Source organism: Coniophora puteana (assembly GCF_000271625.1).
Source record: "Coniophora puteana RWD-64-598 SS2 unplaced genomic scaffold CONPUscaffold_13, whole genome shotgun sequence".
Classification (NCBI taxonomy): domain Eukaryota; kingdom Fungi; phylum Basidiomycota; class Agaricomycetes; order Boletales; family Coniophoraceae; genus Coniophora; species Coniophora puteana.
Window position 1 is genome coordinate 77,454 of NW_006913065.1, and position 12,420 is coordinate 89,873.

At 51.3% G+C, this 12,420-nt stretch overlaps 4 protein-coding genes across 4 annotated transcripts; 2 read left to right on the plus strand and 2 right to left on the minus strand.

The window, feature by feature from the left end:
* Positions 1 to 677: 677 nt before the first annotated feature.
* On the minus strand, positions 678 to 2,809 carry CONPUDRAFT_76200 (uncharacterized protein; the record flags this gene model as incomplete). The annotated part of the gene is made up of 9 exons (XM_007774719.1): positions 678 to 861; positions 916 to 928; positions 1,158 to 1,330; positions 1,353 to 1,523; positions 1,573 to 2,179; positions 2,255 to 2,281; positions 2,526 to 2,566; positions 2,619 to 2,681; positions 2,730 to 2,809. The coding sequence occupies 9 exons, from the start codon at positions 2,807 to 2,809 to the stop codon at positions 678 to 680; spliced, it is 1,359 nt and encodes a 452-aa protein (XP_007772909.1).
* Positions 2,810 to 4,303: 1,494 nt separating this feature from the next.
* Positions 4,304 to 5,584, plus strand: CONPUDRAFT_157748 (uncharacterized protein; the record flags this gene model as incomplete). The annotated part of the gene is made up of 5 exons (XM_007774776.1): positions 4,304 to 4,395; positions 4,449 to 4,694; positions 4,741 to 4,889; positions 4,943 to 5,059; positions 5,112 to 5,584. The coding sequence occupies 5 exons, from the start codon at positions 4,304 to 4,306 to the stop codon at positions 5,582 to 5,584; spliced, it is 1,077 nt and encodes a 358-aa protein (XP_007772966.1).
* A 235-nt stretch (positions 5,585 to 5,819) lies between these two features.
* CONPUDRAFT_76202 (uncharacterized protein) lies at positions 5,820 to 7,058 on the minus strand (the record flags this gene model as incomplete). The annotated part of the gene is made up of 5 exons (XM_007774720.1): positions 5,820 to 5,877; positions 6,073 to 6,419; positions 6,470 to 6,548; positions 6,603 to 6,732; positions 6,788 to 7,058. 5 exons carry the CDS (start codon positions 7,056 to 7,058, stop codon positions 5,820 to 5,822), a joined length of 885 nt encoding a protein of 294 aa, XP_007772910.1.
* Positions 7,059 to 7,535: 477 nt separating this feature from the next.
* On the plus strand, positions 7,536 to 12,141 carry CONPUDRAFT_76203 (uncharacterized protein; the record flags this gene model as incomplete). Its single annotated transcript, XM_007774721.1, has 11 exons — positions 7,536 to 7,904; positions 7,953 to 8,183; positions 8,246 to 8,614; positions 8,662 to 8,855; positions 8,902 to 9,064; positions 9,119 to 9,267; positions 9,319 to 9,896; positions 9,946 to 10,066; positions 10,119 to 10,798; positions 10,852 to 11,378; positions 11,569 to 12,141. The coding sequence occupies 11 exons, from the start codon at positions 7,536 to 7,538 to the stop codon at positions 12,139 to 12,141; spliced, it is 3,954 nt and encodes a 1,317-aa protein (XP_007772911.1).
* Positions 12,142 to 12,420: the final 279 nt, after the last annotated feature.

A 12,420-nucleotide genomic window follows, 5' to 3' on the forward strand; every position in this document is an offset into this window, starting at 1 on the left:
GAGGGTGCTGGCGATTGACAGGCCGGCAGAGCAGTGGTGCCAGTGTGCGAGCTGGTGGTTGACAGGCCGGCAGAGCAGTGGTGCCAGGTGCTAGCAATTGACAGGCCGGCAGAACCGTGCTGGGGCTAGCAATCAACAGGCCGAACAGAGCAGCGGTGCATGGGCCGGGCAGCCCTGGTGGTGAGCTCGTCTGCATCGTCGCCGGTTGGGCCAAAGCGCCGGCCGAGTCGAGGTGCCAATGTGGAGACGATATGGTGACGGCCCGCCCGAGAGGTATCATTGACGGTGGCAGTGGTATCAGTAGCGCCGATGCCGGAAGCCCCAACGCTGAAGCAGCCGCCCCGATGGTGCCCAGCTACAGTGGGAAGCATCCCTTCTCTGGTAGCGGGAGCGGCCGCATGCCGCTGGCCCGACATCATCGAGGGAAATGACATGCCGCTGGCTCGAGGTCTTCGGGCTTAGGTACCTGCACTATGTGAGCAAAGACACTACCTAGAACATCATCAGGGTCGTCGACGAGCGACGCTATGAGAGATACTTGGTCGCCTACGTATACAACGGGGTGTGACGGAGTCTCGTTGCGCCGCTTCGCGTCCATGAGATGGCGGCGAACGATAAATTGAGATCTTTTGCTATGCAACTGGTTAACAAGGGTTTAATGTGGAGTAAGAACAAACCTACGCTGAATAGTCATCAATGCGTAGACGTAACTTTAGTCTTTCGCGATCCTGCTGGAGCATAGCGGTGAGTTCCTCGATGGAGGGGTCGCGCCAGTGGTAAGGTGAGTCGAAGGGGAGGTCTAAAGGCTGCATAGTGAGGGTAGAGAGCAGGACCACTGACGTGCCTGCGGCGTGGATTCCCCTTTAAATATGTGGTAGCGAGGGGCAAATCTCAAAAGGAAGACTCATTACTCACTTTAAGAAGAGACCTTGTATCAGCGGCAGGTCAAACCTGAGTAGCGCAGACGCCGGACAAAATAGCCAGAATGGCTAACAACCTTTAAATTCAACATGACAAGAGTGAGATTGGTATCAGTACACGCAAGTATGGCAAGATAATTGTGATATTCTGACCTTGGTAGCGAGCTCTCAATGAATATATGACACGGGGTGAAGCTTCGAGATCAGCTGTGATCGGATGACTGAGTGTCCGCTCACTTTCATAGTCATTATTGAATAGTCTCATGTGCGCATCGACGCAGGGATGCATCTTGACTCGGGAGAAGGGGAGGGGCCTAAGTAAGCACTGCACAAGCACGACCGGCTGGATACGGTTTGTCAGGCTGTTGTTTGAACCTTCAAGCTTCAAGCTCAAGCTTGAAGGCGTTGTGCTACGGTCGATTTGTTCATTACATAATATCGCGCCCTCGGGCCTCCGCTATTTGCCGGCCGCTATCTCGGAACTTAAGATTGTCCTTGTTAGGCTTGACGCGCCTGCCGCTTGGCGTGCCGGTGGCGTTGAAGTTTGGTTGAGACGATAGTAACGTATGAGAATAGAATAGTGGTTTACATATGAAGCCAAATCTTCAAATCTCAAGATGTTATTGTAAGTAACTAGCAATAAGATATCTACTCGATCCGTCGGGTTTGATACAGAAGTCGACCTTCATTACGCATGCTAGCGAGGGCCAATGCGTCCTCAAAAGCCATGGTACCTAATACGTCTTCGACGGCCCTGTTAACCTCAGCAATCCTATACACCTGCGCCTGGACACGAACATTCTCGGGTATGGATGCGTGACACCTATATTCTACCGCCGCCCCCATGAGAACGGCAAGCCCTGAATGAACACCGAACACTTCATCGCGAAGATGTTCTCTAATCGCGTCAGATCGTGCCTCGATGAAACCGAGGCATAGATCATCCAAGCGGCCCGTGATATCGCCGCCGAAGAGAGAAAGAAGCCGCGCGGAGATTTCACCAGCACTAGAAAGGGCAAAGGACTCCGTCATAGAGCCAAGGTTCCCGCTAAGGTTCGATGTCGGCGTGGGGCTCGCCCGCGTGTTCGGACACGAGCTCTGATAGGCGCTGAGAGACTTCTCTGGGCTAGGGGATGGACTAGATGGCCAGGTAGGGCTGGACCAAGTGTCCCATCGGCGGGATGATGTAGGCGTTACTGGTGATGAGACAGCGGTAGGGGACATATGGTGGTAGCTTTCGGTGGCAGGTTTCTGTAAACCTGCGAAGGCTTGTATTTTGCTGAGCTTAGCTGTTAGCATATTCGACGCGTCATAGGGAGAATTACTAAACATACATTTGGCTCTCCATCTCCTGTTCATATCTATAGAAATATGGGTTATCCCCGGTATGCAGATTCGAAGGTATAACGAATAACTCACAGTGGTTCTAACAACGAGCGCGGTTCACATATGCTTAGCTCTGCATGGGTTGATACAGGCTCATCGAGGACGTTCAAATCCTGTCTAAAAGTGCAGACGAACGGGATAAGGATCACCACAATGCAGAAGAGAGTTTTAATGCCACAGACTTAGGTTGGCTACTAGTACGCCTAGACGTGTACACACGACTTTGGCGTTTGATTCCGTCCTCGCCTTGAGCTGTGAGTCTGCATGCAGAGTTAGCACTCGCAGTACAACCATAACTCATAGAAATCGTACGATGTATTTTTACGCTGAGCCTTCCGCTTCATTCTGGCGTTTGAATTGATTTCCTGACGGTTTCTACAAGCATGAGACATCGGTAAAATAGAAGATAACAAGGAGACCTACTTCGCATAGTAGTTCGAATTCCAAAGGCGCTGTGCAGACTTTTTCTCCTCCTCACTTTTGTGGATCTTAGGGCGGCCCATACTTTGTGACCAGGAGAGAGCGGCGCGGAGGGGAAGAGCAGCGTAGCAAAGACGAACAGGTGATAGAGACAAGCAGCACTAGCTAGGTGAAGGGAACTAGCGGGTATATAAATGAGTAACGCACTCGATTGGGCAAGCGACAGAGAAGATATAACCGCTGTAGAGATGAAAAACAGACGTATATAGTCAGCCGCGCGTGAAACTCTTTGACTATGTATAGCTCATATATCGTATTAATCAGAGTTTTATACGAGTTTTATACGAGTTTTATACATAGTCCCACTCATGACTAGCTCTATTCTTCAACGCCTACAGAATGAGTCCAGATATTGCACCTAGTTTTATGGAATTGCAGAACAGGGGATTCCGGGTATCTACAACGTGACAGGTAGCAATTAATCTCTCATCCGGAAGTAAAAGCCCAACTGTTGTATGCTGTCAGTTTGTCGATAGACCTTTGGGAAAGTCTGCACAATCAGAATGACTCGGATGGCTGTGGTCAATTACGAGGCTCGATAGCATACAATATTCTGTGAGCATGTCTGTAACTCAGCTAGAACAAACATATAATATTCTGTGAACATGTCCGTAACTCAGCTAGAGCTAACATGCGTGCTCTTGCAGTAATATATACGCCCGCGCAACATGTAACCTCAGTTCGTGTTCGTTAGACTCGGACACTAAGAGTTTTATAAGAGTTTTATTAAAGCAACCCTCATCAGTCACTGTTTCGACCTTACTTCGAGTTGCTGAAGCCCTCATAAGCCTGAAGTTCTTTGAGTGTACCCTCATCGCCAAAACTACGTGTACAGCGTATGATTAGTTCTCCTGTAATCTACGTCTAAATTATCCAGGGGCCATGTGCAAGACCGTCGTATGTATGTTGTTCTAGTACTATCCTAATCAATATTTACGGAACTCACTACATCGATCGCTCCTAAGTCCCTGCCGTGGTTACAAAGAACATGGCTTCATCATAAACAAGCTATCACTGACTATCACTATTATGGAGCTAGATCACAGAGACTCGGGATCTAGGAATCTGTTATGTTTTTGTTTTGACTTAATTTGAAGTTGGGTATCCCCGAGGATGCCGAGCTCTTGCTCCGAGACGGGATCAGTCATGTGGTGCCTTGTTGCTTGTTCGTGATCCTCATAATACCGCCGACACGAGGGGAAAGAAGTGTACTTGCCAAGAATGATTTGCATGAGAATCCAAGTATTTTTAGACTGCTTCTGGGGAAACACTAGAACCCGAACAAGTCAGAATATCTTATCGGATCATGATCGGCAATAGATGGCCCTTCTAGATACTCTGCGTCCCACCGCCATACTACCTCCTAAGCGGCGTTTTTCAACTCTGTCATTCCAATATCTACCCTTGTCCGCCGGCGCCTTAGACCTGTGCTCGTGATATGCTGCTGGGAAGATCCAGCGCAACAGTATAAATTCACTCATGGGGTGTAACACTCAGTGGTACAACACTTAGCCACTATGAGCTCCCTCAAAGAGAACACTACCTCAGAACCTTGCTGGATCACCATCGGTGGACCCAAGTCAACTAAGGTCCCCATTTTCAATTACTGGTAAGCCATACTCCCGAGGCTCGTAGGCTGATGTTTGACATGTGTTGTAATAGCCCGTCGATGAGGATTGGCCGAGATAAGCCACCTATCCCGGTCGCCATTGAGTGCCGCTCGATCTCAGAGGCTCTTTCCGTACATTCGGCTCTCTCAGCTGTTATCGATACCCTCGGCCCCACTCCCTCTTCTCAGAAGCTCATTGACGCTGTCTATCGGAGCCAATTGGTGCTGGCTATGCTCGCTTACCGTGAAAGATTCTACGCTGTCGTAGTTGGATCACGAGTCGGTATATACATCTCGAAGTTCGTACGACTTCTCTCTAGCTTCATCACACTGACCATAAATTAGATCTGACGCAATCAAGCAAATGAAGGGAATGAGCTACCCGAAAGCGGCTTCGACACGCACATTTCGTCAAGCGCTCGCTTATATGTTTGCCAAGGGTATTGTATCGCTCATTCCATCCGAGGGTGATGCAGAGGGCAGCATTAATCCGCGTACGTGAGCTATTTACTCCCTATTGACCATGTACCTGATAACCTTGCACTAGTGAACGTCGGAGACGCGGAGCAGGACCAGCAGTCTCCTAGCATTACCTCCCGCTCTCCGTCTCGGAGAGAAGTCGAAGATACACAAGGAGAAGCGAGCTCGAGCGTGGAGCAGCCGAGTAAGTGCATGTTCTTCTGGGCTTGTGATCAATCCTGCTCAATCGGGAATAGGCTCTCCCCATTCATACGGGAGCTTCGATGATGATGTCTTCGTAGAGGCTCGATCCTCGCCCTCTACAGGCGACAGCCTCTCGTTATCCGCTGACGACACTGCACCCCTTGTATACACGCACATACGCAACCTCCGTGGTATCATCGGGTCGGCTAATCAGCCACTGCCAGACAACACACTGGCGAAGGAGCTGCGTGCATCCCTCGGAAAGTACGCTGACTATTTCATCCACTCACAAGGATTCGAGCTCCGTTCCATCAAGATCATCTGCCACGAATATAGAGAGATGGTAGAGGCTAGGAGTGCGGCTGATGCACGTGTAGCTCACACCTCGGGGGATTCTTCGTCCAGGGGAAAGAATGTGGATAGCGCCAACGTGTTCTCTATGCGGATGGCTAGGTACGGCATGCCCGTTGCAGACGGCCGGTTCTTGTATTACATGATCTCTCTGGGGAATCGGCCGTCTGCTTGACGAGACGTGTAGCATGCATATTTGGGCCTTGAGCAAGTACCCGATGTTCTGGAATTCCTGTAAAGTACAATAAACGAATGATCTTGATCTTGGTTATAAAATTTCTTTGCAAATCTGATACCGGTTCAAAATTGACAAGTGTTTCACTGGACGTGCTTTATTGCAAGGCTACTTTATGAAATGCATTGGCGTTGAGTACTTGAGCTCTAAGCGCTTTACATACAAGACTTGGCAGTCAAATACTGCGAACTTCGATTGTAGATACATGAAGGCTGCTAATATACCCGACAAGACTACAAAGAAAACATCTCAACGAATGAGACCGAAGCGACCGTGCATCAACGCGTCCTCTAGCAAAAAATGGGCTTCATCCATTGTATCGCAGGCATGGGACATTGCCCCGTTGACTGCGGCCCACAAGGTAAAGTTTTGTTTTCTCTTGCGGGCATCAGCGACGAGTGGTTTTCGAGAATAAAGAAATTACTTACCCAGAGAAGACACCAATTGCGTGTCCGTACGGCACCCAATAGTAAGGCCCAGAAGTCCTCGCGGGCGGCGTGAAGTATGTGGCCTTGACGCGATTCGGCAAAGTCACCTCGCGCGTTGGTAGGCGAGAAACCAGCCTGCGCATGGTAGGATTGATGTTGCGATTGATAAGACCGTCGCCAGGGATGACGCCCTTCGGCAGGTGGGCTGGATCGAGCGTGCCCAGGCGCGTGAGTTCGATACCTTCAACAATGTTTGCTGAGGCTGACTCGACAGGTCCCAGAGGCGACTGCTCCAAAGGAACTGACACCCCGCGAAGGGCTCGAGTTGAAGGGCCACTGCGTCGCTGCTACAGAGCTAATAAGCCACCATAGCGTCAATGAGATGATATTGACTCACAGCAGCTTGATACGTTTGGCGGATCTTGGCCGCTTCGAGCTGCCGAGTAACTTCCTCAGCGGCGCAGCTGTGGAAGAATCTATAATAATCGAGTAAGCATAGTTGAAGCAATAATAATAGGGATGTATAGTACGTCGCAAAGGTCTCATCCTCGTAGATGGTGTTGACCTCGTGGCTGACGGCGATAGCAATCAGGGTCTTGAACTCTTTCCTCCACGAGGGAGAAAAGAGGTCCTCGATGACTTTGTCGGCGATGAAGTTGACTGAAGCGAAATGAGAAAAGGACCAATCAGATAAAAAAAATGAAGATTTGCTTACCGCAACATCTAGAGAGGCACCCGACGGTGGCCTCATTCACCTCGCCGTCACCGACAATGTTCATACCGAGGTGCCCGCAGTTGAAGTTGACGGTAAAGTCCTTCTCGAGCCTGGCATTGATGAACATTGTCTGGGACGAGTTGAGGCCGGGAGGTGAGTTGGGAGGGGCGCGAGGGGCAGAAGAAGGAGGAGGGCTCCCTGAGCTATCAGACAGAGTAACGGGGTCGGTGAGAGTAGGAGAGAGAGATCGGCCGGCGTGAGCGTACGACATGGTGGGCTGAGTGACAAGAACGGGAACGAGTCGCGCGTTTATATGTCAGGAGGCTACGCGCAGCTCGACGACTGCGTGTGGGTAGGCCCTCTCCATACGAGGGCGTTTGTCATACGGGTGGTGCATAATTTGCAACGGGTAGCTGCTCCGTTGTATGTATCCGAGTATCTGTGTGGTTAGATAGAAGCATAAGGAGTGAAGCTCGAAGCTAGGATAGAAGCCTTACACGCTGTGATCCGCGACCGAATATGATCAACCGGATACTATGAGCAGCCAGGAAAGTGGAACTTACGACGGCGTCGTGACTAATGATCTTGTAGAAGTTTCGCTGACCGATTGACTAATGCAGAAAGCGAGACGCCCGAGGATTGGGTGTATAGCTGAATGAGCTAGGGAGCCGTCGAGAGCGAGTGAAGCGATCTCACCACCCGGTCGTGGAGGACGTATACCCGCCGACTGGGAGCCCGCGTCTTCACCATGCCCTTTAGTCCGAGAGGGAAGAAACGAGGATATGAGTCCACCTATAATCTTCTCTCCGACGAGAACGAAGATGACCCGGATCTCGTGAAGAGTTACTCACAGACGGTCGAACTCCCATCGGGTCGTACTAGTAGGTGGCTGAAAACCTCTCAGACCCAGCGGTACGAGCCTTCGAGCTTGAGTTCGGCATTGATCCAACATGATGACCTGCTGGACGACTGGAATCCATCGTTGGAAGATGCATCATCTCAGTTCCCTGATGATGACGACTCGGACGATGACGAGTCCAATGACACACTGGAACCGACACCGCGTGAGCACGTCGTTATAGAACATACCTCTAACAGACGAGGTTCTTCGTTTGCGGTAGATCTGTGTCCATTGTTATCTGAACTATGTCTGATCGCGTAACAGGACGCACCTTTGCGCACGTGGGCGGGAGACAATCGGCAAACAGGGTACCGACAGGAGTACCTCGACGAAGAAGTTAGGGCTGAAGGTTGCGGTCGTGCAGCGGACACATCCTGCAACTGTGAACGCGGACATCCCAGAGTCTACCGGTGCGAGACGTGTTCGGGACGTCATATGACCTGCAGAGAATGTCTCTTATCGGCGCACTCAAAACTACCTCTACATCATGTATCGGTGAGTACTCCATCTTCAAGTTGGATAATGCACAAACAAGAGTTCTTACCAGTTTTCGTTAGGAATGGAATGGATCGTTCTTCCAGAGGGTGTCTTTGTCGTTGCTCGGATTAAGGGTGCAAGTGGGTCACGAGGATGGCTCGCGATGCGTCCTCCCTTATCCGGGCCACCCGGATTTTGTTGTTATCCACGCCAACGGTCTTCACCATATACATCTCGATTACTGCGGGTGCGACCGCAAAGTATCCTACCGTCTGCAGCTCCTCCGTTTCGGATGGTACCCTTCTACAGTTGATATAGTCCGTACAGTGTCAACAGAAGAGGCGCTCGCGCAGTTCTCAGCTCTCACTTGCAAAACGAAGGTTTCTGCCTACGGCTACTACGAGGCTCTTGAATGCTTGACCGATCCCCTGGGCTTAAACGTTCCTAATGTATGTAAGGATACAACCAAGCGACAACAATCTCATCTCTATGCTAGCGTCGATATAAGGCTTTTCTTCGTACAATCCGTCAGCACGACCACGTCAAGCTCATGAAAGAGGCCGGACGTGGCAATGTTGTCTCCGGGATTGAGACTACAAAACCGGGCGAGCTTGCGGTCCAGTGCCCGGCCTGTCCTCACCCCGGAATCAACCTTCCTCCTGGCTGGGAGGAGGCCGACGAATCTCAAAAGTGAGAACTCTGTTGCATGCTTTCGCGCTGTATTTATGTCTGTTAGATTTTTATATTGCCTCTTCCTGGCGATGGACGCGAACTTTCGGCTCAAGAATCGCAACCGCGGGGAATCATCGACCGATGTAGAGCTCCATAACGGCCTCGCATACTTTGTTAAAACAGGACCATATATGGAGTACATCCGTTCTAGCGAGGCCCAACGAGACGTATGTATCGTTTGCTTACTTCTGGTGTGCATCGAGGGCTCATAACGTTAATAGATATCTACTTGTTCTGGATTTCGCTCGCTATCTAGTGCAGAGACCAAGTTCTCGCACGGACTTCTGGCCACGGGCGTAGCCATGGTCATATGCGCTCGCCATGAATTCATTCGCGCGTTAGGAGTAGGTGATTTACAAGCCGGTGAACGGTCAGTAAAATCAATAATATACTTCGGCTTCACCCTTACCGAGAGTATCAGGTACCCCAACATGGACTATATATTCTTCTCGACAATGTCGATGGTTCTTCTGCTGCTCGTCGTGATTTCATACGATATCGTATGCCAGTGGAAGGTTAATTTATTCAAGCGCATGGATTCGTTACCACCAGAACTGCAGCTTTCTATATTGATGCTATCTGATATCCTCTTGTTCGGAATTCCAAAGTTTCACGCGCCCGGCCACAACGAGAAGTGTGCCACCCAATACTCTCTCAACCTCATGTGGGGTGCGGGGCGTACAGATGGAGAGGGAATCGAGCGACGTTGGGGAGACCTTGGCAGAGCAAGTACTATGACTAAGGAGATGTCCCCGGGAGCTCGACACGATACCCTCGACATTCTTTTTACCTTGCATAACTTATCGAAGTACTGCATGCTGGGATTAACTCTTCGGGCGCGGTTGCTCGTGGCTGTAGACAACCGGGGATTCCAGCGTAAAGCACTGGCCGCCTTCAGCGCCTCTATCAGCTCGGAGGATCGCCAAGTTTGGATCGACATGGCAGTAGCTTGGGAAAAAAACAAGGAGAAGCCCAACCCATACTTATATACTCACAAGGGTAAGGTAGACGCTTCGTCAGATAATACATTTCGCTGATGTCCTACCAGGTATTACCGAAACCGAGGTTCGCGCGAGGCTCGCCCAGAAAGAGAAGGACATAAAGATACTTCCTCACGATATGCCTCCCAGCATTGTCGTGAAGCAAGCGTTATCCATTGAAGACAAGCAGTACGTTCACCGTCAATACATGACATGGTTCTACACTAATGCAGAAACATAGGCGCCGCCTACGCGATGACCTGTCACGGCTTAGAGATCTTACAGCGGACGAGAGGGCACAAATTGACGTACGTCGCGCGGGCATCAGCCGAGAGATCTCGAAGCTTCGAGATGTTCAAAAAGTTTATATGCCGGGACTGGACGTCGTCATAAACAACAAGGGTGGCACTGGCGACCTCGAGCACGAACCCGAAAAGGCTCTGCTCTTTCTGCCCTCAGCACTAGATGACCAGGAACGTAAAATCTGTACTCACAGTTTTGCTGAGACGGAGACCGAGCTGCGTATAGCTCAAGGCCATGCGTCCCTCGACAGATTACGCACATTGCTCCAGACGAGGTATCACTTTACTTCTCACCGGAATATTAACACACGAGGGCAACGGCCGACAACTCGAGTACAGACCTTGATCAGGGAATACAGCCGGAAGATCGAGGCTGTACGGCTGAAGTACACAGAGGGATTGGACGCCTTGAAGTTGCTTGATCCACAGGGACGGTGGCAGGACAGTTTGAAACCACTCACCTTGGGCGATCTCCGAGCACTCCAAGAGCCACTCATAGACATTGCGACGACTAAGCAAAAGGCAAAAGACCTGCAACAAGGGTTAGGAGAAGGTTATCGAACAGTATCATGGATCTGGACGGGCCGAACGAACGCGGGCGATCACGATGATCGCGAAGGTATGGTGTACTCACATCATTTACGCCCCTAGGCACCTAACACATCACCTCAGATCTCCGTGTTGAGTGGTTGAAATCGCGGGCGCGTACGAAACGGTGGGAGGAGGAGGTCGACTTGCTGAAGGAGGAGATGCGGCGCGTCCGAGCGTTCTTGGAATACAAAGCCCGATGGTGGGAGAGCCGCGCGGTTCTGGACTCCACGGGTGCGAGATCGGACGCTTCGAGGCCGGGTGGGGAGGAGGCGGGAGGAGTGGCAATGGCCGTCTGCACTGATAGCCCAGCGCCTACATGGTCCTTCTTGCAGCACCAAGCGCTCGCGTCGGGCGTGCAAGCGCACGCTCTCCGTCAAGCCCACCAGCAGCGTCTCTTGAGGATGCACTTCACGGACCTATGGGAGAAGAAGTGGTCAGTAGAAGAAGCCGTACCTTCTATGGGCCTGGAGGGCCACCCAGATTTTGATTCCGACGCCGAGGATGATGGAGGAGGCAAGGAGGCGATGGATGTCGACGGCGAGGACGACGGCGAGGACGACGCGAGCGACGGGGAGCCAAATGCGGAAGGGCCGGAAGATACCGCTAACGTATAGGTTTCCCTGCTTAGTAATTAACAATGATACCTGGTTAACGTGAATAAGCCGTCTGTTTAAGTAATATGAAATTGACCGAAGACCGGCGCCGAGCAGCTTCCCTAATGGGCATGAACCGCCACCAGCTGAGAGTAGTGGTAAGAACCAGGATTTTGAGTGAACCAGGATTTTGTGCCATTTGGAGAGGATCCATCCATTTTGGCATGGAGAAAGTGGGATGTGCCATAATATTACATGTAATCACACTGCCAGTGGTGCCAGAACTGCCCGAGTCAGACTCCTCGCTGTCATCCTGTTGGATCAACTCGCCAGCGAGCGCGAACGCGTCGATGATGCGCTCGTCGTCAGCTTGATGGATGGATGTCCAGAACCTTTTGGTAAGTTTACCGTAGTGGTCCTTCGAGAACGGGAGCGGGGCAGAAGCAGAGGGAGCGGCGGGAGTGGAAGCGGCGGAAGCGGGGGCCCCAGCGGCCTGAGCTTGATCCTCAGCAACGTTGTCGCTGGCATTGCCGTCGCTATCGTCGGCCTGCTTCTTCTTTCCCTTCACCTTCGCCTTCGCCTTCTGTGCCCTACCCTTCTTCGGTCTAGCCTTGGCGTTGGCCTGTGCCATGTACTTCTTCGCCTTGGTGAATCCTTCGCTGTTCGCGGAGCATCCCGAGCGGATCGTGCTCTCGAGAGCATCGCCGACGTTCCCGAGCTTGCCTTCGATGTTCATTTCGAGCGCTCGGCAGGCCTAGATACCATCAGTAAGAATTGATTGAAGAGATAATGAAGAGACTTACAGCTGAGGCGGCCAAGGCAAAGGCACCATAAGGGAGATATTCCGGCTCATGATATTTCGCCAGATCGGGGACGCGGACGAAGCCCTGGATAGCCTGGAAATGACAAGAGAGAACCATCAGAAAGTATGAGCCCCGGAACGAGCCAAAAAGGTCTTCCGTTCTCGAACTTCTCGTACACGAATGCGTTGTGAAGAAGTAGCTCCTTGGAGTAGGTGATGCGCTCCTCCTCCTCGATGGTGTTGCTAGCCGGCAAA